The 25,466-nt window shown below is 43.5% G+C and overlaps 1 protein-coding gene across 1 annotated transcript in view; it reads right to left on the bottom strand.

Moving 5' to 3' along the window:
- Nucleotides 1–1,079: 1,079 nt before the first annotated feature.
- golim4a (golgi integral membrane protein 4a) overlaps nucleotides 1,080–25,466 on the bottom strand; it is a 30,365-nt gene continuing 5,978 nt past the window's right edge. Inside the window, exons 2-16 of the mRNA XM_083637103.1 lie at nucleotides 18,689–18,763; nucleotides 17,168–17,217; nucleotides 16,815–16,868; nucleotides 16,302–16,452; nucleotides 15,797–15,879; nucleotides 15,414–15,497; nucleotides 13,488–13,679; nucleotides 12,727–13,035; nucleotides 11,959–12,230; nucleotides 9,943–10,019; nucleotides 9,547–9,620; nucleotides 8,553–8,762; nucleotides 6,476–6,544; nucleotides 4,596–4,679; nucleotides 1,080–2,333 (exon numbers count right to left, since the gene is read on the bottom strand). Coding sequence (XP_083493229.1) covers nucleotides 2,178–2,333; nucleotides 4,596–4,679; nucleotides 6,476–6,544; nucleotides 8,553–8,762; nucleotides 9,547–9,620; nucleotides 9,943–10,019; nucleotides 11,959–12,230; nucleotides 12,727–13,035; nucleotides 13,488–13,679; nucleotides 15,414–15,497; nucleotides 15,797–15,879; nucleotides 16,302–16,452; nucleotides 16,815–16,868; nucleotides 17,168–17,217; nucleotides 18,689–18,763 — 1,940 coding nt within the window. The 3' untranslated portion in view covers nucleotides 1,080–2,177. The remainder of the gene's footprint in view (nucleotides 2,334–4,595; nucleotides 4,680–6,475; nucleotides 6,545–8,552; nucleotides 8,763–9,546; nucleotides 9,621–9,942; nucleotides 10,020–11,958; nucleotides 12,231–12,726; nucleotides 13,036–13,487; nucleotides 13,680–15,413; nucleotides 15,498–15,796; nucleotides 15,880–16,301; nucleotides 16,453–16,814; nucleotides 16,869–17,167; nucleotides 17,218–18,688; nucleotides 18,764–25,466) is intronic.

A 25,466-nucleotide genomic window follows, 5' to 3' on the forward strand; every position in this document is an offset into this window, starting at 1 on the left:
TCATTTCATCCTCATCCGTCGGCTCGTTCCCCGGAGGAAGGAGTTTACAGACATCGCCTCACCTCTCCGCTCTCCAGCCAAAAAGGCGAGATAAGGAAGAGACAGTTGACAAGGAATTTATTATCCTTGGGGAAACGTCTGCGGGTCGGTTCTCCCTGCCGTGCAGAAAAGTGAACTGAACAAGTGCGATATGTAAACTCATCGATGAATATTTATGATGGGCCCCATCTGCTTTAATGCACATTTATGCTCATCTTGTTTCAGTCTGAAAACGGACTTGACAGAAGTATCGCCCACAGCTGTGAGCCTGCCGCCAGCCATAACTACATCCATCCATTTTATGATCCCGTTCAGGGCCTTGCTGGCAATGGGACAACCGGCACTTCAGATATCTTCACCAGGGGCACCCATGCACGAGCCAATCAGCACACACCAACTGGCTTCTATCAGTGTGGAGGAGCAGCAGCTCAACTCTGAGGTCCTTACACATAAATATGTAGAGTATGGGAACACTAGGGAACCAAGGACAGTCATCAAGATGCTGTGTGGGCACAGTAGACTTGGCCTGAGTGTCAACCAATTGCCCATAAGTTGGAATTTCAGCCCTTCCGTCACCATAATCACGATCATTTCCATACATTTTACTTGGTGCAGACAAGTGGCTTAGTGGTTTAGAAAGACTGTCATTCAGTAAGTATCACAGTATTGTTTCTCAACACCTGCAATGATCTCTCTCTCTCTTACATTTCTCCACCAAACAAAACAAATATAAATATAAGACAACCCACCACCAATCTTAAACCATGGGTAAGAAATATCCCCACGATAGTTACCCAAAAGGCAGAGAGATTATGCCCTAAAATGAACCGTAGGTTTGAGTTCCCACTAGAACAATGACTAAAATATTGCGAAGTTGGTGCTGCCTCCATCTTTTGGGCACATACTTTATGTAATGCGGTGGATTTCTTTCCCCAAATCAACACGCCATTGAAGACAGACTGTCATCAACTTCAACTGGCAGCTTCAAAAGGCTGAACGTCTGGTACAGAATCAGACCAGGCTGTCGAAATAACCCGAAATCCTTCACCATCTTTATTCTGCACTCACACCCTTCTACTGATATACATGTTTCAGTACAGTCAAAATCTCACTTTTTTTGTATCAAATATAACTGGTGGAAAAATATGTACAAATTGTAAGTATTTATATTACTATACATTGTACAGTAGACTAAGGATGTTGGTGGAGAATTGCATTGTGGAGTTACTGTAACAGCAGCAGTCAAGGTGGTCCATTCAAAGCTATGATGAGGCAACAAGCAAGAGGATCATCTTGGGCTGGCATGCTCTTATCTGCCCTGCTCAAATACATTTCCACATGAAAAGTGACTTGGAGAGAAAAGACGCGCTTGGAAGATTGGAAAGGCACATGGCAATGTGACACTTTGTGACACTTTGAGCAAACGAGAATACCGGCAACACAATTGTCTTTTTGATTGGCATTTGTAGAAACATCCAGTGACGATTTCCCCAGACCTTGTTTAAAACAGTTATGAGCCAAACTAATTCAGTCAGGCCGGGGAAAAGACTCAAAACTAAACACAAAACGCTGCACCATTCACGATTGTCAGAATTGTCACAATCAACAATAAATAACGGAGAATTACTTGATTGATTGGAATGCACGTTGTGCTAATGGTAGCACTATAAGAGGACCTACGGATTTTGAGAGCTACAGCAAAGAAAAGAAAATATTTCTCATAAAACGCATATAAAAGCCTGGACATTGGAATAAAATCATTTATCTTTGCTTTCTTTACACATACGCAAGGACGACACAGTAAAAGTACATTCTCCGCTTGTCTGCTGTTAGAACTGATAGAAAAACAGAACCAGACAGGCGTTAAGGCAGACAAGCAAATGAATTTAGAAATATATGTATCCCAGTTCCGCCTGAAGTATTCTGTCCATTTCCACAGTGTAAGTTGATTAGTTCCAACTGCACAGTTTTGGGAATATCATCCCATCCCCAGGCAAAGTACTCCGATTACTCGATTATCCCATTCGGGAGTCTGAGTGGACGCCTGGTTGAGGTCCTTTGGGAAACACGGCAATAGAAAGACCTGATAGGCCCAGAGGGCAGCCGGAAGGCACTGCTACTGGTCAATGATTGTCCCGTCACATCTCTGCCCTCCGATTGGTTCTCTTGTCCCCTCCGGCCATATCGTCCTCTACTTCCTCTTCCTCTTCTTCGTAATTCTCCTCCTCGTTATTCTCCGCCTCTTTTCTGTGATCCCCCTCTTTTCTTGGTACTTCCTGGTGTTTTACTTCATCCTGAAGCACAACACAAAACATAGAATGTAACTAATTTAGGCCACATTTAGCCGACAACGGTCTCTGCATAAAACTGCAAACTGTCGTTGCGTTCAAGAACTTTGGTTCCGCATTTATAGAGAGCCAAAGTCGATGTCACTTCCTGCTTCAGCATGCATATCAAGAGATTTCATCTGCCATTTATTTTCCCATGGACATTTCATAAAATGCTTATATAAATAATTGTACTTGGTGAAAGCAAGCGATTCAGCTATATTTAGAATCGGGAGAGACCATAGAAGATTTCACTCCAACCAAAAAAATATGAATAATCAAAAAGCATTTTTACAAAATGTCTATGGGAAAATAAATGGCGGATGAAATCTCTTGGTGCGTATGCCTAACCCGGAAGACTTTGATTCTCTATACGACAGCATTGTGATAACGATTCGCGTGCAGATGGAACCCGCTAAATGCAAGTCGGCAATGGTGAAACACTGCTGCAGATTGGTTGCATTAAAGAATAAAAACCAGCAAAGCATATAAAAAAGACCCTTGCAGCACTTGGCAGAGGAATTCGATGTATCTGCCACTTATCATCCATTATGTATATTTAGCAACTCGTTATCAGACTTGAATGTCATGATAGTTTGTTGAATGCCAATGCTATTATTGATAGGCTTGTTCAGTGGTTCCCAAACTTTTTAAAGTCCTGTACCCTCTCAAACATCCAACCTCCTGCTGTGCACCCCCTCTACCTCCAGAGAGTACTACAGATTCTTTTTGGGCATATTGCCCATAACTCTGTTGTCATGGAAACTGAAGGCCCAAATGCGTTATGTAAACTAGGCCTAATGGCCACACATGCACTTCTCTGCACATCCATCCTTTCATCCTTCTATCCAGTTGGTAATCTAAAACTAAAATTAAAAAACCTTCTCTGACACTGGAGCTAGGTAGACCGCCTGAGGGAGACATTTTCATTTTCAAAACTTTAGTCAATAAAACTTGCCTGGAGAATTAAATTACTTGGTCTCATTTGTACTGCTCAAAGTCTGTCTTATTGACACCAATCTTTTTGTGTCTGCACATTAGCAAAGTAATGATTTTATCCCACATTACAGTCTGTTGACTGTGGAGACCAGCTGGCTACACAGCTAAGATCGTTACAAAGGAACACAAATGATAGGTACATGTACAGATGTTTTAGATGAGGACCACCAATGATCTAACAATGTGTGGTATGGTTGTGAATGTGAAAGACTTGACAAATCACATTTAGTGTTGATTACACTGCTGTTGCTTTGAGCAAAAAGTCAAAGAAGAAGAAGACGAATAACTCAAACTTGGGAATACAGAATTTGTGAATTGGTCACTTGCCATGTCGGCTGACTGAAGTCAAAGTCAAAAGAACTGGTCAAAGCTGATAAACAATACTGTATGTGCAAAACGCTGCTTGTCTCTGGAGTCCATAGGACACAAACTATCTATCAAAAATAACACAGTGAACATTGATGTTCATATCCGTTTTGAATCTTACAGAAATAAGTCCGCTAAATGTATTGTACTGTACTCTCCTGTGTGCGAGATATCCAGTAGATGAATTAAGTAAAGGCGGCCCAGGAGGTAACCTGACGCCTAGAGAGAGCAACACCTGATCTCCCTCACTGTCCAGGACACACTGGCCAGGTTACAGTTACAGGGACAACACAGCAACACACACACAGTCTCCCAGACACTCCACAAGCACAACAGAATCCTGGTATTATTATACCTCACAAGGTGTGGTGTGGTGAATATTACTTTACGGATGCGCCATCAAAACATTTGACCAGGTACAAAAGGATCCACTGGAATGAACTCTCCCAGTGTGCATGTGCGGTGTGTTACCCAAGAGCTGGGATAGGATCCAAAGAAAGGTAACCGAGAGAATAGTATGGGTTCCCAAGTTTCCACAGCCTTCCAAAGATACACCAATAAGTATAGGCCCTTTTCACAGCAACTTTGAGGTGGTAAAGCATGAAGTAAAGCAGGTGTAACCAATGACATTACTGAGGGTTAGACGTGCTTTACTTCCTGCTTTACCACCTCAAAACGTTTGCGGTGAAATGGGTCTATTGCAGCTAGACTAAAACACTAAAATGTGGGTAATGTTTTAACAAACTTTGAGAACATGGTGTCTTATACTCAGTTTTGGTTTGTGATAATAAAATAACTAAGAACTTTGGGTTCCCACAGAAAAAGTCAGAAACCCTCAGATTCTTGCGTTCCTGCAGAACCCACCTGTTCTATGTTCTCCTCATTATACGGATCCTCCCCTTCCTCCTCCTCCTCTCTCTTTTGCCCGCCAGTCAACTCCTCCTGGACCTTCACCACAGCAACAACAATACAGAGTGTGAATTAATCAGTCTATCACAATGTGTCTCCAAGTTTCATTTAAGATGACTTCTAGACTTCCTATCTGGAAAAACAATGCACCAAGAAACCGCAACAGTTTTCTAGAGATGTCACAATATATTGTCCCACAATATATCGCGATATCAAAACGTGACAATACGTATCGTTGAGATGAAATCTCATATCGTGAGAAAAAGAAGCTGAACATGGTGGCACTGATCTGCATCTGATTGCATGCTCGCTCTCCTTTTCATTGCTTTGTTTGAACAGACGAGGGACGTTACAGACACGGAGGATGAAAATGGTGAAATTACTTAAATTAGCGTGGAGGATGCCCCCTCAACTTACAAATCGATCACAAAATAATATTATTAAAATATCGTATCGTATCATTATCGTGAATCCCATATCGTGGTATCGTATCGTATCGTGAACTGAGTGTATCGTGACACCCCTACAGTTTTCAGATCGATAAAGCTAACACTTAAAATGCTATATTTAACTGTATCCAAGACCTTTTATGGCCTTGAGTCGACATACAATGTTTTCAATTAAGACGCAACACTACCAGAGGGGGTTATGTTTTTTCCACCTCCATAACAAAAATAGAGATCAAAAGCATACACTAATAGTCCCATATCTCACACTGTAACACTTGCTTTCAAAGTGCCATTGTAAATTGGTGTATAAGTGTGTGTGGGAGTGGCAGCCTGCACTACAAAGCAAGTTCAACATACCCAGGATATCTTTCCGTTATCTGGCTTCACTAAGCCTAACAACTGCAATCACGCTAAGCGGTCACACGACGGTGGTCCTCAACTCGGTAAATCGACGCAGTTTTTCCCAATCTAGCTATGAGCGCGTTCACATAAAAGAGGCAGATTTTGTAAGAAATAGCCAATCACATGCAACACAGACAGATCCAGAGCAGAGCTTTAAGATTAAATGAAATGTAATCGATACCTGTTAGTAGCACTAAAAGGAAAATTATTCAGCAGTGAAAATAAAATAGCACACGTTTAGAATCTACAGTAATAACAAGACATTAAAATGGCATCAAAACTAAGCTTGAACAACCCGTTTGTCTTGTATATTGTTCTATAAAAAAGTTGAAAGAAAAAAGAACACATTGGTTAATAGACTTATCACTGCCTGTCACATGCAATAGTAAATTTAATTCACTATTGATAACTATAGCCAACTATTGTAAGCTACCTGCTATTTGATAGAAGCCCTCTTTTATAGCCAGAGTGGGCAAATTGCCTGGAATATATCTCTAATGTAATAAATCCTTATGGAAAGTGAGGCTGTTCTGCTGGTCTCTAAACACCATTGCCCTGCAAAGAGTCTTTCTTAGTCTTATTAAAGATTGTTTAAAACAATGATGCCAAATTGTCCAGGGAGCTGATTGGTGAGGAGGCGTTATCCGTTTTGATGCAGTATCCTGAACATAACCTGCTCTGGAGCAGGTTAGCCGTTCAACATAAGTTGCGATGGCGACATACTCCAGTCATATTCAATAAACAAATCCTGCATCGTAGTACAGATCTCTGGTGGCTCGGGTAGGAGGACAGGACACACACCACGAATCTGACTCACAGCCTTTGTTGTGTGTCATTTCCTCTCACTCACATCTTCCCTATGTCTCCACTGTATTATATATATAAACAAAAGTGTGTGTCTGTCTGTGTGTGTGTGTGTGTGTGTGTGTGTGTGTGTGTGTGTGTGTGTGTGTGCGCGAACCGCGCGCATGTGTGTGTACACACCTCGTCCTCTCCTTCCTCCTGGTACTGCTCATCCAGGGTGTCTTCCTGTTGATCTGGGTTTCCAGCCATCTAAACGCACACAAAACACACAAAATGTGTTGATGCTGGCTCCTCTTCATCAATCTTCTCTCAGGCGTGTGTGTGTGTGTGTGTGTGTGTGTGTGTGTGTGTGTGTGTGTGTGTGTGTGTGTGTGTGTGTGTGTGTGTGTGTGTGTGTGTGTGTGTGTGTGTGTGTGTGTGTGTGTGTGTGTGTGTGTGTGTGTGTAGGTTATTATTATTTTGTGTGATTTTTGTGGACCAAATATTTATTCTGTTAGAATACATTTGCTTTGACCATATCCTCACTCTGACATGACATCCATCGTCATCAATGTGAAAATCGAATTTGACTGAAACAGCAATAAGCTGGAAGGACAGGCTGAACAGCTGTCCGACACCACATATTTGAAAGAGTCCGATGGCGTCAGATGAACGCAGCGTCCAAATTAACAAACAGGTGGGGAAAACATGGTATTAAATTAATATTAACAACTGCACACCTACAGCTTTAGCTCTAGTTCTCAAATGTGATGTATGAATTGATGTTGGTTTCAGCACCAATTGATGGGACAGCAACCACTCAAGACAGCTTAATTGTCATTTAGTCACTAACTGCCTTGTTTTGTGAAAGACTCGTTGGAAATCAGTGCAACCAGAACGTGCATAATATGGCCCAACTCCAACCGCCAGTTCCTATTCATAGCTTTCAAGGGGCGTTACGTGCTGCCGGGAACGCCCACCTGGCGGTCAAAAAAAAACTTGTTGATTCCGTTGCCTGCAAGTCGACTCACGCTGTTTGTTCAGCCAAAGTGTCGGATAGCCTACCTGTTGTGCTATCGGTTGCACTAAACCGACGAGGAGACACGCCTGGCTTGTGTTTTACAGAATCCCGTCGGAGAAAGAAAGGAGGAGGTTGTGGATTTGTGCGACGTGGTTCAGCCACTGGGGAGGGCAAAAAAAATTGCTTTTTTTTCTACCATCAAAGTACACACGTCTTTGCTCTTTGCGGCCAACATTTCATCAAAGGTAAGCTCAAGTAACGTTAACGGGGTATTAATCATTATTGTAACGTTACTTGAGCTTACCTTTGATGAAATGTTGGCCGCAAAGACGTGTGTACTTTGATGGTAGAAAAAAAAGCAATTTTTTTGCCCTCCCCAGTGACTGAACCACGTCGCACAAATCCACAACCTCCTCCTTTCTTTCTCCGACGGGATTCTGTAAAACACAAGCCAGGCGTGTCTCCTCGTCGGTTTAGTGCAACCGATAGCACAACAGGTAGGCTATCCGGCACTTTGGCTGAACAAACAGCGTGAGTCGACTCGCAGGCAACGGAATCAACAAGTTTTTTTTTGACCGCCAGGTGGGCGTTCCCGGCAGCACGTAACGCCCCTTGAAAGCTATGAATTCACACTTTGAATTGCGCTTTACAGGTTAATTATTTACCTTTAAATCAGAACATTAAATAAGCAAAATAAATGGTCAAAAATTGCTTAAAAAAGGGAGAACAAAATCTGCAAAAATAAAAATAAACAGGCAATGGACTCCAATCGCCGATAGCCGATGTATTCGTCCTATCGCTCAGCCCTGATTTCTGTTCAGTTTGTGACCCAGAATTAGGGCTTGGTGATGATTCAATATTATCATTTATCGTCTTTCAGTGGAATCATATCGTGATGATATGGTGATTTTGGGATATTGTGATATTCTGCTGTCTAAATTGATATGTTAACAAGCAAATTTTACTCACTTTACTTCACTTACTGTAACAAAATTAAGTATGAAATATTTAAGGAATATTATTTGAATATTTCTTCTATTTTGTTTGACATCACACCTAACATTACCATTGACATTCAGTTCAAATGGATTTAGCATGACTTTGCATCCGTGAGCCATATCGTGAGAAAGATTGATCCAGAAAAAAAAAAAATCTTGGTGATGATCGTGATATTGACTATGTCCACTTTCTCTCAAGTACACCCTGTAGTAGCTCCACATACCCCTAGGGTTACGCGTACCCCAGTGTTCTACTCACCACCAGCTGCTCCTCGGCAGCGGGCTGCTTAGGGTGCGGGTGGACGTCCACGTGCTTGGCGGGCGGCGCCGGCTCCTCTTCCTCCTCGCCCTCCTCCTCTTCCTCCTCTTTGACCCGATGCTGCGGCCGCTGCTCCTGCGCCTCCTCAAACTCGTCCTCTCCCTGGTTGTTGGGGTCGTCCTCGGGATCCAGCTCACCCTCTGCGGCCCCCTGCAGCAGAGGAGGAGGAGATACAACACCGTGGGTGAGACAACACTGGAATAAACCAGGGGGTTCCTTCATATTCATGGAATCGGAGGAAACCAATGGTGAGATATCAAGAGACGTGATACACAGTCAGATGTGTTAAAGCTGTGCAATTTCACACTTAAGCATCCATAAATGTCAGCAAGGGGTAACTGTGTGACATTTAAATACCCGTAGATCATATAAGGTTCTGCAGAGCACAACAGGTAGTGACATCACATGTCATCTATTTCCCAGCAGGGGTACACACTCCTCTGTTACAGCCTCATTTTGTGACGTACACACAGGCCGGCGTTGGGGGCGGGCCTGCGTACACAGCTGTATTTGTCGTTACATACAAATCTTACCCTAGTGCAGCTTCAACAAGAATAAGAGGGAAGAACACAATAACAGCATGGTAGTATAACAGTGTGGAGGACTACCGTAATGAATGAAAGGCAGTGATGGTGGTGCAATAACACTGTGATGGATTGTGTCAGTTCAATAAATGGCCTTGGTGTTTTGAGGAATTAATGGATGACTGGGTTGACTGACAGATGGACGGAGGATAAGTAAGCCAGAGTGGGATAGAGTGGGCAGGGAGGGAGGGAGGATGGATTTATGGACGGATGGAGGGATGACACATGATACTCTGGCATGAAGGCCAAGTGACTGAACGAGCTGGGAGCTTGAAAGAAAAGACATAAGGACGCATGAGTGAAGAGTGGGATGGAGTGAACAGGGTGGATGGATGAACGGACAGACAGACCTGCTGGTGCGGTGGCACTCTCTGATCCACGTCCTGTTTCTCCTCTTCCTCATGCAACATATGATCATCCCTCTCTGTTAAAGCACACACATTCACACACCCAAACACACACGCGTGCGCGCACGCGCGCACACACACACACACACACACACACACACACACACACACACACACACACACACACAGTAATGAACAACCACCTGCTAACACGCCTTCTTCAAACAGCATCAGGCACGGGGAGCGCATTAACTTTGGAGATTGGTTCTGCCGTCTTGATGACCTCAATAAAGCATTCTACGATATGGTATTCAAAGAAGACTAAGTGGGTAAAACGGGCAGAGGGTCCAGCTGGATCAGTGTTCATCATTTCTTTTGCTAGTTATCCTTTCCGCTCACCTTCCTCATCGTCGGCCCGAGGGTCCTCTTCTCCTTGGGCAATATCGTTGTCCATGTTCTCATACTCGGTCCTCTTCCTAATGACAACATTGACAATACAGGGCAGTCAGAAAGAGGAGTCTCTCTACGCTGAAACATGAACTCAAATCTCAAGGACTATGCAAGTCAAGGTATGTTTGAAAATGCACTGTTTTTAGACATGTTTGTTCTTTTGAATCATTCACAACAACATACAGTAGTTTACAGTATTGCAGGACTATTTGTCCATAAATGGACAAAACTTCTGCATATTTAGAGCCGTGCAATTTGCACTTTTTTTTTTAATGAAGAGGGTTAATGCAATCTTAATCTCTTGGATTATGGATTTGACTGTTACTGCAAGCATTTTAGCAGAGAAATAGTTTGGCGAGTGACATAGGATTATCATTTCCAGTTTGCAGACAAGATATTTTATTTGTTTTGTAATGCCTGTAAAGACTCCTTAAGCCTTCAAACAAACATAATGAGTGTGATAAAGATGATTTAGAAATATGATTGCAGTCCTGTTGGTCCTGAGCTGCTGACTACATCTTTAAGCCATCCCTTTGTTTTGTTTGTTTTTCCCCTCTCCCCCTTAATCTTTCCCCTTGCCCTCACTCCTGTAAAGTGACCTTGGGTTTTTTGAAAGGCGCTATATAAATTCAAGTTATTATTATTATTGTTATTATTAATAAAGTGTGGCTTCTGTGTTTAGGTAGCTATGAGGTTACAAAAAATGAGGAAACATACCGGGGTGGTCTTCAGCCATGAGTGTATTGTTATAGTAGTCAAGTGTATACGTACTTGAAGTGTATTTATGCATTGTTTAGTCTGCTGTCTTACTGTGTGAGTTATACTTTGTCCTGTACCCTAGCCAGTGTGTCTCTCAATGTAAACTAGAAATACCGTCTCACGGTTGTATGCGTCTGTCTATAGGTCGCAGTCTACATCCATGTCCATGTCCCAGATTCATACAAGCACAAATACCTTGAGGCCCACAGAGTAGTGGTGTGGACATTCAGCCTTATGGCACCTAGGCAATGTTTAGGGGCACCTCAACAACACAGCTAATTTTCAACATGGAGAATGGTCCTACCCCTACTCCACCTAAACCACCGACATCCCCCCAGCCACTCACCCTCCGAACCCCAACTCTCTACGACCTTCCTAGCCCGAGCTACGGCCCCTTTTCCCCAGCCCCGCCACCTTCCTTGACCCCCCTCCACACACACACACACACACACACACACACACACACACACACACACACACACACAGCAATTTCCCTCTGCCCACCTCCACCCCACCTCATCCCCGCCACCTAAATTGATGGAATGGATGGACATACAGTCACAGTGACCTTTCACCACAAAAATCTAATCAGTTCATCATTGAGTGAAAGTGGATGTTTGAGCCAAATCTGAGGAAATTCCCTCAAGGCGCTGAGATATCGCGTTAAATGAGCATGGAAAGGACAGGTCATGAGGTCACAGTGACCTTGAACTTTGACCACCAAAATCTAATCAGTTCATCCTTGAGTCCAAATGAATGTTTGAGCCAAATTTGATGAAATTCCCTCAAAGAGTTCCTGAGATATCGCGTTAACGAGCATGAAATGGGCGGTCATCTCCCACTAACGCCCCACGGGGGCGCGAACCTGCGCCCCCGTGTTGGTAGGCAGGGAATCTACCGCTGCACTACCCGAGCGGTCATCAGGTTACAGTGACCTTGGCCTTGCTACCTATTTAGGTCGATTCCTTGCGTGCCTCTGGGCACGGCTAGCGCCGGTGGAGGCATAATTATTCGAATGCATTTCACATAATAATTATCTGGATTAATTCTTAATCCAATTTTATGGTAAATGCATTCCAGTGTGGGCATTTTGAGGCAAATCCATGTCCTGCAATTGACCTCAGCCCTGACAGACAGACAGACGCACGCACACGCACACACACACACACACACACACACATGCACGCACAAACACAGGGCACTGACCTCTTGTGCTCCTCTCTAAGCCGCTGCTCCCGTTTGTCTAGCTCCTTGTGTTGCCGCACCTCCCTCTCCTGATCCACCTTCAGTCGCTGCTCCCTGTCCTTCTGCTCTCGCCCCCTCTGCGCCTGCAGGGCCTCCTGACGCAGCTGGATCTGCATGCGCTCCTGGGCCCTGTGGACCTCCAGGCGCTGCTGCTCCTGCTGCTGCTCGTAGGCCGACTTCACGCGCTCCACCTGGGCGTGAGCCTCGTGCTGCTGCAGCTCCGCCTGGGGAACCTTCGATAAGATGGATGGATGTAAATGGAATGAGACGAAACGTTAAAGGGGGGGATCACACAACGCAGAGTTGCTGTTAATTTGAGAGGTAAACACAGAGGGAGGGATATAATTTATCCTTTGGGAGAAATTTAACAGATGAAAATGACAGGATAAAAAAACGAGCACAACACATAATAAGCGGGCTGCTGTAAATCACAGATGTAAACACTGAGGTAAGGGTACTATCATTTATCCTTGCTCCACTGGGAATTATGCAAAATGATTAATGCTTCAAATTGTGCAGTAGCTGTGTTCCTGATATAAAGGACATGCATAAATGAGGTGCAACTAGAGTGTTTGCTACGCTGTAAAGCAATTCTGAAACTATTTTAAGCCAGGTCTACACCATTTCTACACCTTTTAAACGAGACGAGAAATTAGTCATTCTAAACTGGTCCCGAGTCAGTTTGAATACAGTTCTCCTAAGACTAAGTAGTTCCAAAGCAGTTCTGACCGGTTGCGGCTGCCGTCTCCGGCGGTCCAGGGCATTGTCGTCCGGCAGCTCCCCTGGCTCCTCCTCCTCCTGCGGCTGGTCAGGGTCCTCCTCCAGCTTCTGAGGCTGCCCAGCCTGGGCCATCTCCTCCTCCGCCAGCTCCCTCCTCCTCTCTGCCTCCCCCTCTCCATCCTCCTCTCTCTCCAGCAGGGTGTGCTGGCCTGCCTCCCCCTCTCCATCCTCCTCTCTCTCCAGTAGGGTGTGCTGGGGTGTCGTGGGCTGGGACTCCACCTCGGACTGGGGGTGTGCCTCATCCTCCTGGATGTCCAGCTGTGGAGAAGGTGAGAGGAGAGTTCAGGAGGATTTGTGTTTGTGTTTTTTTCACGTGTTATATTTTTGTCCCTTTCAGATGAAGGTGGATGCGGGTTAGTTTATACATAATAACCATAAAGTGATTTAAAAAAAAAATCTCCATAGTTTAAATCTCCTACGTCGGTCCCTCCAGGAAATTGCGATTTTGCAATCACAATCATTTATGCAAATTCAACCAATCTTAACCAATGCAACCAATCTCTTGGGGCTTGCAATCTTTCAAAATTCCAGTGATTTCTCCACAAAAACGGCAATTTGCAATTTCTGCCAGTTCCTGCAATTTTGCCACAAAAAGAATCACATAAAACTGCAAATTACATTGCAATTTCTGAGAAAAGCCACTGCAAAATGAAGAAAAAAAAAAAAATCCTGGAGGGACTGCTAAGATGAATTCTAAACTCCCATATTACCCTGGACTGAGCGTAATGGTGATCTGCATCAGGGCCATCCTCTTTGTGCGGCTCGACAAATAGTGTGGCCGTGTGGACGGGGGGCTCGGCGGCCCCCTCCTGCTGCTGGGCGGCGGGGTTTAGCTCGGGGTGTCTCAGGCTGGGCATCCTGTTCAGGGTCTCCTTCAGCTGTTTGAACTCATCCACCTGCATCTGCAAGAGAGAGCGTACAGACATTTGGGAAAACCTTTTTGAATGTACTACATTATACTTTTCATTGTTTTAAAGCCATTTTAATTGTATTCTAAAGGCTTATGCTTAAATGCTTAAAATGTGTTTCTTAGATAACTATAATAGTGATGTTGCCTACAGGCTATCTATGAATTTCTTTCCGAAGTATTTGCCTTTTAATCAACGCAACGGGCAGCTACTTTAAATAATCTATTACGGTAGATAGTTTTGATTTGTTTAACACTTTTTGGTCACTGCATAGCTTTGACGTCTTTACCATTATTCTAAAATGTGGAAAATAGTAAAAAATAAATAAATAAATAAATAAAGCAAAATGTGGTGTGTCCCAAGACTCCCAAATTTAACTGGTGGTGTGAATTTGCAGCATTTACTGCCTACTCACAAACAACAAAATATAAAAACAGACAGTACAAGCCATATTAAAATGAGCTTGGCTACTTCTTCAGATGGACCATCCAGTTAAGTCTACAAAGTCTCCATCATCAAACGCCCCCTTCTCATTTGCAGCCAGGCCAGGGGGTTGAATTCTGAAAACGCTTTCAAAATTCCTGCCCTCTCTCTTTCTCTCGCTCCAGTCCCTCCATTCTTTCTTTCTGGATGAGGGGCTTTAGGTGTACCGTTCTGACAGCCCCGACTAAACCCAACCTCCTGGGGAGCAGGGAAGAGGTGCGTGCATGTGTGTGTGTGTGTGTGTGTGTGTGTGTACGCATACTGTAAAACAAATGAGCAAAGACAGAGGGAAAGAGAAAGTGAGAGAGACAGAGGGAGAGTGAATTCATCCGTGTAGACTGAGTGAAAGCAGGGCAGGGTATTAAACACATTAGCAGAGTACTGTATACAGTATAGTCTGGAAACCAGTCAGCCCAGTAAAAAGGTCACACTCAAGGACAAACAGTCACGTCCGGTCTAATTACCCCCCAAACAAACAACACATAGGAGGACAGCTCCTCCCCTTCCTAATAAGAATAATCAAGTCCACTCCAAGAAACATTTGTCTTCACTGAGACAGCAGCAAGGCTGAGACGAATGTAGATTATGCAAGACACAGCAGAGGCCTTTTTAATGGACATTTTAGGGCTAGTTATTTCACACAATACACTAGGGGTGTCAAAATTAATCGTTTAATCGATGCATCGCGATGCAGACGTGTCGCGATGCATCGAATCGACTCATTGACAGATAATCGCTGAATCGTTTATGTTTAAATTTATGTTGACATTCAGATTTTAAAGCACTTCTAAGTAAAAAAGGGAGTTGATATTTATCTGACTGCTTGTATTAATTGATGAAAAAGTAGCAATGTGCAGTAATAATGTAGAAAATTGAGGATGTGATACTTGGAGCTGCAATACTTTGAGCTGTATCTAGATGCATCGTGGAATCGAATCGTTGACAGATGAATCGTAATCGAATCGAATCGTGAGGCCAGTGAAGAGTCACAGCCCTACAATACACCATCTCAATGCAGGTTGGCTGCAGGAGTTAAGTGCCATAGGGCCCATCTTTCATCGGCCCACTCCCATCCAAATTGTTCTAACGCTAAGGAAAGGAGGCTTCATTCAGATGTGTGACTGTAGCCATCTAAAATACAGACAAGCAGAATTATTATTGCAGAAAACCGTCACACATTCATTCACTGCTGCATTCAGTGACTGCAGTAAAGAGTGGGATGTCCCCTCTGTGCCGCTGGCTTACCTGAGCTGCGGCCAGCGCACTCTTGTGGTCTTCCAGTGTCAATGCGAGCTGGTCGTGAGATGCCTTCAGGTTCTGATGCTGGACCTGGACACACAAGCACAACCAAAAGCGGCAGTAAGCAGCCATTCACAGTTATTTAATGCTCACATTTTAATACTCTCAGAATGTTGATTTTTTTTCTTCTTCTCAGAATGTTGAATTCAAGATCAAATTGAAAACATGGTTCTGATTTATAAAAAATAAGCAGTTTTCGCCATTTTGTTGGCACATTTCCATGAATTTCAAGGGTATAAAAACAATAGAATAGAATAGAATAGAATAGAATAGAATAGAATAGAATAGAATAGAATAGAATAGAATAGACAGAAATGGCCTAATCTCACCCGTGAATCCTGTAGCTGTACATGGATGTCCTGGTGGGCTTTCCTCAGCTGTTTGTTTTCCTCCCTCAGGTTATATGTATTATCTGCAGTTATTAAGACAAACAACACACATTAATGCATATTTACATGTAAAAACAACTTCAACCAAAGATATTTTTTCATGTGACTTTTTATGCTTTTGATAAAAAAATAAGAAGAAGAAGAATAGTTCTACATGTGTCAATATCTTAAAGTAATACAGTCTAGAACTAGCCTTAATCTGAATATTTGAAAAAGCTAATCAAGCACATTATACCTGCTTTCGGACATGCAGTATTTTATAAAGTCAGAAGATGGAGACAAAGTTAAAATGTTCACCGATGACACGGTTACACACAGATACAGAGACCACAGGTCTCTCAGCAGAGATAAGAAAACGGTGATTGGGTGGCATGTATGTGTGTGTGTGTGTGTGTGTGTGTGTAACACAGAGAGCCTGAAACACAGAGGCTATCTCCATCACTACCTTTGAGTTTGGTGATCTCCGTGTCTTTGCCCTGCTGCATTTTGTCGTAGCGGTCCTTGTGTTCGTCCAGCGCCCGGCCGTGGTCCTCCCCCTGGACCTGATGCTGCTCCTGCAGCTCATAGTACTGCTTCTTCAGGTCGTCGTGCTGGTTCTGACGACACACACACAAACACCAGCCTCCTATTTTGATCTTTTTCTTTTTTAGCTTTCACAGTTTTCTAAATACTGTTACAGGAACGCAAACAAATGAAAGGAAGGATATCGTGTGACAAGGTGAGGGACAGTGTGTGTGTGTGTGTGTGTGTGTGTGCCTGCGTGTGTAGTTGTGTGTATAGACAAAAGGAAGGCAGGAGGATAGAGGTTACACAGTGAGGATGTGTGGTCTGCCCAGTTTCGTCCTGTTTTGACAACATGAATGAAGCCGGCTACAGGCAAGCGTATGTGTATGTGTGTGTGTGTGTGTGTGTGTGTGTGTGCGTGCGTGCGCATGTGTTGTGACTGAAATGAGCATACCTTTAGCATCTGATGCTGCACATGTAGGGAGTTGAATCGGCTGTTGCCATCTTGCTGTTTGAACATAAAACAATGGTTAAAACATGTCTGCCTTTTCTATGTGAATGATCAAAGACCCTCAACCCACAAGTGGTGATTTGGTGGACAGGCTCACTGTTACTGCACAGACAGTATTGAACAGATAAAAGATGATTATTATTGACAATAATAGTGGTAAATTTGGAGAGCACATTTTAAAAACGGTTACAAAGCTCTTTACAAAGGCTTAAAATGCAAGAGATATGAAAAGGAAAACATAAAAAGGGAGGGCTTTAAAATATGATGCTCAATCAATTGAATGTGAGAAAAGATACCTTCTCCTTGTTCAGTGACTGTTGGGTTTCAAGTTTATAAACCAGGTAGTCTAGAAAAGAGAGAAGGCAGAGAAGCTGTTCAGACATTTACATTAAACTCATCTGTTGAGAAAGAAGCAAAGATAGACTTTCACCATGGTCCCTTTTTGACCATGGAAATCACCAAATGCACATAAGGCCACACAGACCACAAGATTTCTCTTGTATTTTTTCCTCTCTTGAGACTGAGTGAGTATGAGGTTGATTTCAAGTATTATCTAAACATGATTGAGTAAACCAGAGAAACAACTGTTTTTGATGAGAAACAGTGTAAAACTCAGACAATTATTAGATGTCTTATCAGCTCAAGTCAGCATTTTCCTGAACACTTCTACCCATTCATAGAAATGGAGACAAGATTGTTATATAACCATTACTTTTTCCATTTTGTTTTCCATACATGGGTCAGGAGGATCTGCAGCTTTTAATGTAATAAGCCCACGTATCCAACGTAATAAGTTTCCAGCAAACGTAATAACTTACATTTGCAACTATTTATTACATTTGCGGAACGTGAAAATCTTCAACTTTAATAACTTCCCAGAAGTTCCCATAAAATGTAATGTCACTAATATGATCGCAATCTGCGGCTTATACAAGTTGCTAACTCTACATGTCTTTAACATAGGGATGCACGATATATCGGCAGTCATATCGGTATCGGCAGATGTTAGTCATTTTTTAACATATCGGTATCGGCCCGATGTTGCAATGTTAATATCGGTTATCATTATCAGCCAAATTCTTCACATTGAGATGAAATAATGCAGTAAAGCTATGATTTATGGGCTTTTACAAATGTTTTTGAAATAAAGAAACGCATTACTTTTTAAAATGCATAGTGTTTACATGTGTTTTTCAGTATGTACAAAATTTGATTATGATAGAAATGTGTTTTTATACAGATCATATCGACATCGGTACATATCGGTTATCGGCCATAACAGCAATGTTAATATCAGTTATTGGTATCGGCCAAAATTCTCATATCGGTGCATCCCTACTTTAACAGCCAATGTCATTTTCTTCCCAAATATTCTTGTCCTGTTCCTTATCCTTTAGTGGGATTATTACATTAAAAGCTGCAGCTTTGTATTAGGTTTGTGGTTCATTACATTTGTGGGATGTTGTTATGTTTGCGGGTCTAACAGGCTTCTTGGCATCTTGAAATTAAGAGATTTCACCTGACATTTTGGTCTAACATAAGTTTCAATAATACAATCTACATCTAAATGTATCTAAATAAAAAAATCTGCTGCTGCAGTTACATATTTTTTGAAAATCTCTATTTAAGTGGGTAAAAGCTGCATTCATCCCAATTGAACAGTGATTAGGGTTATTAGTGTGCTTTATTGATGTGCTTCTGATCTAGTATGCGTTTCCCCACATGAGATATGAAGTCTTGATAATATGAGATCTGAGCTTCTGAAAACGCAGGCGGACTTCTGAGTCAGAGCACAGCGCAGATGTTATTTTTCTCACCTTCTTTGGCCTTTTTGTGTTCTAACCTCTCCTTCTGAAGAGACTTCTCCAACCTGGAGCGATGCTCGTACACCACTGAGCACATGAGACAGAGAGGGAGGGGAGGGGGGGGGGGGATGGAGGGGATTAATGGAGAGAGAGAGAGAGAGAGAGAGAACAGAGAGTTAGTGTGAGGAGGATGCTCTCATGGGGCCCCCGGCAAGGTAAACTCAACAGAAAGAAGCTGTAACACAAATCTGCACACTGTGTGGAACACACGCAGGCACGCGACGGCCCACACATCCTCCACAACCTTCTTTTCAGAGAGACAGAAAGTACGTGAACGTGCTTTTTATGACTTTTAGACTGAAATGACAGAGAAGCCTGATATGCATTTAATCAAGCATGAATTCACAATAGCTGCGACCGCCGACCACATATGCAAATTCCCAAATTGCAGGATGGCAGGTGCAGCCCGCCCTACTCTGCCTCTGCCACCCTGCATTTTGAAATTGCCCACCCCCCGACCCCCTTTTAGCCAATTGTCATTAAAACACACACACACACACGCGCACACGCACACGCGCACACGCACACACACACACACACACACACACACACACACACACACACACACACACACACAGACACACACACACACACACGACCTCCATGCAAACTTTGAGCCTCCTCCTAGGCAGAAAGCTGCTGCATTCCTCAGCAGACTGTATTTACACTCTATTTACAAACACTTCTTCTTCTGGGTTGTGCCAGATGGGTGGTGTGACGTCTACTGTACCAAAAGGAGCAATGAGTACTTTTGTACTCAAACCGATCAAACCGATTTTCAAAATGGTGGGCGATTAATTCGATAGTTGACAACTAATTGATTAGTCGATTAGTGGGTGCAGCTCTACTTCCTTCTCTGTTCTCTGCTTTAGCTCCCAGATTGACTTGCAGCCTCTCCTCCTCTGATCCTGCTCGGGTTATACATTCCTCTGTCCTTCCCTCCTACACTCCTCTTTGATTCCCTCCATCATTTCACCTTCATTAGATTCAAGAGGAGAGTCAATGACGCCAAAACCATCCCCGTGGGGAAGTGAGATGATGCAGTGGCAGAGATCTGGATAACAGAGCTACGGCTATTGAAGCTCCAGCAGGTGATTACAACTAAATAGCCTACGGAGGGTAATGCAGCAAATTAGTAGGGGTGGGGGGGAAATCGATACAGCATAGTATCGCGATATTTTGTGGGCAATATACGTATATCGTATCGTATCGAATGCCAAGTATCGCGATATTTTATTACGGTACACAAAATGTCAAGTGCATGCAACACTTGCATGCACACAGTTCGTCCCTGTTGTTCACTTTATACACAAATGATTGTGTCAGCTCACAACCCAATCAGTATGTGGTCAAATTCTCTGATGACACTGTTATACTTAGTCTACTCACAGGTGAAGGAAACATCAGTAGCCATACAACAGGAGTAGACAGGTTTGTAGGATGGTGTGATGAACATCACCTACAAATTAACGTAAGGAAAACAGAGGAGATTGTGGTCGATCCCCGGTCTATAGGTGACCACACCCTGATTGGTATACATGGTCATGACATAAAACAGGTTACCTCCTACAAATATCTAGGAGTCCAGATTGATGGTGAAATGAGCTGGCACCCTCATGTGACAAATCTATGTGCAAGAATACACCAGCGCCTTCATTTCTTACGTAGGCTTAGACTCTTTGGTGTATGCAGAAATATAATGCTAATCTTTTATAGAGCCAGCATAGAGTCCATGTTAAGGTATGGTATCACAAGCTGGTTTGGAAACCTGACGGTAAAGTATAAAACTGAGATTCTTAGATTGGTCAAAATGGCAGGGAAGATTATGGGGATGTCTACACCTCCCATTACTCCCCAGGTCATTTTTGAGCAGTCTACCATTGGGCAGGCTAAGAAAATTGTGTCTGACCCCTCTCATGTACTTCATCCAGAGTATAGGTTACTGCCGTCAGGCAGGAGGTATGGGGTCCATAAGTGGAAATATAATAGATACAAGTATTCTTTTGTCCCTCTGTCAATTACACTCCTCAATGGACTCCTTGCGGAAGGCAGACAGAGGGGTAGAAGGCTCTGAGGTGGAGTTAAGGTGTCTTATTTATTACGTCGGTGAGTGACGGGATTTACGTGTCACTGTGTGCCACATTGTTAATGTTTGTAGTGCACTGTACTGTGTATGTTTGCTGCTGGTCCGTGTCCAAGACAAATTTCTCCCTTGGGAGACAAAATAAAGTAACCTTGAACCTTGAACCTTGAACACTTCAGTGTTGGTCAGTGTGTCTGCTTGACAATCCACTTTTGCTGCAATAAAAATGATTGAAGTGAGATGAACAGCCTGGAAACTTGAATCCCATTAGATAAAACACATGTTGACAAAGTTTCTTCCTTTGGGGGACATCATTTGCAGTTGAAAAAAGGTAACAAATCACAATATATCGCAATATCGCAATACTCAATATATCGCAATACTATCGCCTCGTGACTCAAGTATTGCGATAATATCGTATCGTGGGGCATCTGGTGATTCCCACCCCTACAAATGAGTCAATAAAGACTGACAGGTTTACAGGTTCTGCACTGGTTCATAACAGCCTCCGTTGTGTTTAACGACTGCACTCACTCGCTCCATTCACCTGCCGGTGTAGCTTTGCTGTCTTCTGTTCTCTGCTCTTTTCCAGTGAAGCCTCGCTGCACAACACGCACGCACTGAATGAAGAGTCTCTACAAAACTCCTGAGACTTCCACAAAGACCACAGCAATCTGCCAGCCTCAACACTCAGTGAATAAAGCAAACAAAACGCGCGTGTGTGTGTGTGTGTGTGTGTGTGTGTGTGTGTGTGTGTGTGTGTGTGTGTGTGTGTGTGTGTGTGTCTGTGTGTGTGTGTGTGTGTGTGTCTCAAGTGGATCTGAGGGAGAGAGGCTGGCAGGAAAAGTGTGTGCGCTCAGATTTTGGTGCTTGTCTGTCTATTGAATATGGATGCCCTCATATGGACGTGTGTAGTCGGCACATGCTGGCAGAAGGGATGCTGGAGTAAGCAACAATCAATGAAACAACAGAGGAATAAAGACTAATGGAGATCAAAAGAGAGAAGGATGAAGAGGCCTTCTGTGCAAAGAGATAAGTGGCAGCAGAGATTATATTTGAATTGCAGATATTTTAATTTGTCGTGCTCATACTGAATTGACTGTGGGAGGCACAATTTGAAATTGAATGTGATCATTAGTGAATTTAACTCCATTCAAATGTGTCTTTCTTAATTCAGATTCGCCATGCTGAGACACATCCGAGGCGGTTTTATTCCCCGGGTGTTGACTGGAAGGTGGTTGCCTCCTCTCAGGCCGCCAACAGTGGGCTGCCACTCGTCGTCACTTAGCCTCATTCTGCCCACAATTCTGGCTTATTGGCTGAGGAGACGAGCGAGCGAGCCGCAGTGCCACATGGCTTGTGGTTGGCTATTTCAAAGGTGTTAGCCCGCTGCTGGCAGCCGTGGAGGGAGCTGCTGCCTTCCAGTCAACTGCCTGCCCGCTGCCCATAGCCGTAGCCAGCTCTGAAATCACCGAGGTCCGGACCTCGGTAATTATTTCCTAAAACTTCCTCTTATTTCCTAAAACAATACTAGGTCAAAACCTAGTAGGCTATATGGCTGGATCAGTGTATGAAACGCTAGAGGGCTTTTCATTTAAAACGACGGATACAGGAAGTGACTCCTGAGTCCTGACGCAGGTGTCTCTCCCCTATCTGTGTATCAACCAGACAGCCTACTAGTGTGTGGTAAGTAAAAGGTTAAGTAAAAGATAAGTTAATGCTGAGAAACTTTTTAACAACATTAACTACAGTAGAGCATCAATGTTGATGCAGTCAGTATGCAGCATTTCACTTATTTGAGTGCAGGACTCAAGCAGGACGAACTGGCTTGAGGCTGCTTTGAATTGAGTTGTGCATCCTTAATAAAACTAAGTATCTTTGTCAACAGGCCCCTCTGGATGTATTTAATTGTAGAGTTTGTGTAACGTTATAGTGTGTAGCTTGGCTTGTGTTTGCAGGTGTCATGTTGGTATGTATTTTGCTCATCCAGAAATGCAGTAAATAAGCTCCATTAAAAGAAAATAAATTCTGGGCCTCACTAATAAACCCTACGGCCCTGCTCGCTGCCCGGATTGTTTCTCAGGAAGCTGAATCTGAAAACCACAATTCATTTGCTCAATAATTAATCAGTTTTTTTGAATGCTGCAATGCTTCAATATGAGCATGACACATTCAAATGCATACAAATGAAATACAAGCTCTGCTGGCACTAATCTCTTTCCATAGCCTGGGGCCAAGCTGACGAGCCCATCACAAAATGCTGTCCAAAAACATCAAGTGTGAATAAGAACTCCTCTCATCTTCTCATTTCTCACTCTCTCTCGCTCACTTTCCAGCCTTGCGGGCTCAGTTGTCAAACTGATGACGTGGCTTATTCTTCCTGGGTGCCAACTCGACAGATTCTAGGGTAAAATTGTTAACTGTGTACAGTCCTGTAATAATTTCCCCAGGACTGTACAATTGACAGAGACGGAGAGAGGGGGAGAGAGAGAGGGAGAGAGAGGGAGAGACACACAGACAGTGAGAGACTGACTGACTTAGGATTTGGGGACTGCCAGTGAGCCTGAATCAACTTACAATGTAGAGCAGATAAGCGGAGGATAAGAGACAGATGTAAAATTCAAAATGATCAATTAAACAGCCTGCCGCTTATTCGTTGAACTGATATACTCTCTCTCTTTACACGTACATCTGATCTGACCTGGCCTGCCTTGACACAATCACAATCTGACTGTCCCAGACAAACTGTCCCGGCAAAATGGCACCGTTTCACCCCCCACCACACCAGCCCCCAAAAACACACTTCATACCTGACAACAAAAATCAGCCGGTCTCAAGCACAGTGTCTTCTCTACTGCTGTCAGGAGGAGGACACTGTCCTAAACATCTGCCATCTTCACTGATCGCACCTTAGTGTGGCTTCAAGGGGGACGTCCCACTTCTTGCATCTTTGTTGTCTTGCACGTATGCGTTGCACGTTCAGTGTCTGCACCTTTTGTGCACTTTTGTCATCATGATTTACACAGGTCTTTTCTGTTAGCTGTCTATACTTATCATTTGATTTCATTGACATCAATAGAATGACATTAAATGAACTACATTTACATTAAACTGACAATGGCGCACCACTTGCTGTGTTGGTTCAGTTGGGACTCATCATGTGCTGTGTGGTGTCACTTTGTTATATCTACCACTCTGTTCCATTCCATCATGCTGTGCCAAAAGCTATTTCCACCGCTCGTCTCTTCTATTTCATTCCATTTGCCGCTAAACTGGTTCTGCCACTTTTTTAAATCAGCACATTGTTTACCTGACGGAGGCTGAAATTAATCTTTAACTTGAGATTTTTGGCAGCATGCACGGCAATCCATCAACACACACTTTCAGTTACTTTCAGCGCCGACAATAGGGAGTTGGCAAAAGCTTATATCCATAATAACTATACATCATAAGTCTGTGTAGCAGTATTATATAAGCTATAGTTCTGCTGACTGTGAAAATGTCTGGAATCCAACAAAGAATCAACCCTCAAATGAGTTTTTTCCCCCCATTCATCTTTTGTACTGCTGCGGTGAATGGCTTGTGAACTGCCTTTAGTTTAACTTGAGCCAGACACCAGTCCAAAGTTAGGCCATGTTTGCACGCTTGAGTGCGTTTGTATGAAATGCAAGTACGCTTGTGTGGAAGTAGTTTGTGTGAAGTGTCAACATAGCAGTGTGGAGTGAAGGTGAGGTCAGAGTATTCTGCGGAGGCTGTGCCAGAGATGAGGCCATGTTGCTCGGAGCTCAGCTCAGTCCAGGCAGCAGCAGCAGACACACCCTCCCTCCCCTCTGGGGCGAGTGGGAAAGACGTGTCAGACCCCCGTAAGGAAAAGCTCTTTTCATAAGGGGGGCAACGGTCAGGGTCAACTACAGGACAGCCCCAATGGAGCTGGCATCAGTGGGGCCGATGCTCGCCAATATGGCCAGATGGAGTCTACCAAACCATTAAACCCTGTTACTTTTAACATGTTTAATGTATGTTACTTTTAACATGTTTAATGTATGTTCGTTGCTTTAATGTATGTCACTTTTAACATGTTTTGTTAAAACATAACAAAAACGGTGTGATGTTCTACATTTGACAGATAAGTTGAAACTGACACATTCCCTAATGACTTTGAATCACAATCGCTGACAAGCCATAACAGGCCCTCAAATGACTTTTACATTCACACATATAAATGGTAAATGGTAAATGGTCTGCATTTATATAGCGCTTTTATCCAAAGCGCTTTACAATCAGTAGATAGTCTACATTCACCCATTCATACACCGATGGCGGCAGGCTGCCACGCAGGGTGCCTACACACCATCGGGAGCAAGGAGGGTTAAGTGTCTTGCCCAAGGACACAACGACAGCAGCTGGGAGGGAGCGGGGATCGAACCGCCAACCCTTGCGTCGTTGGCCGACCCGCTCTACCTCCTGAGCTAAAGCCGCCCCCATATAAAGCCGTCCCCATATAAAGCAGACAAGTAACAATGTGACTAGTATTAATACTAGTTCCACTGCTTGCTGTTTGAGGCTCTGCCTCTGCTTCACTGTGAATGGAGTCATGTAATCCTACTACAGAACTATCCCCAGTCTGAACACAGCAGAAAACAGCAC

The sequence above is a fragment of the Poromitra crassiceps genome (genome assembly GCF_964638095.1).
Source record: "Poromitra crassiceps genome assembly, chromosome: 5".
NCBI lineage: Eukaryota > Metazoa > Chordata > Actinopteri > Beryciformes > Melamphaidae > Poromitra > Poromitra crassiceps.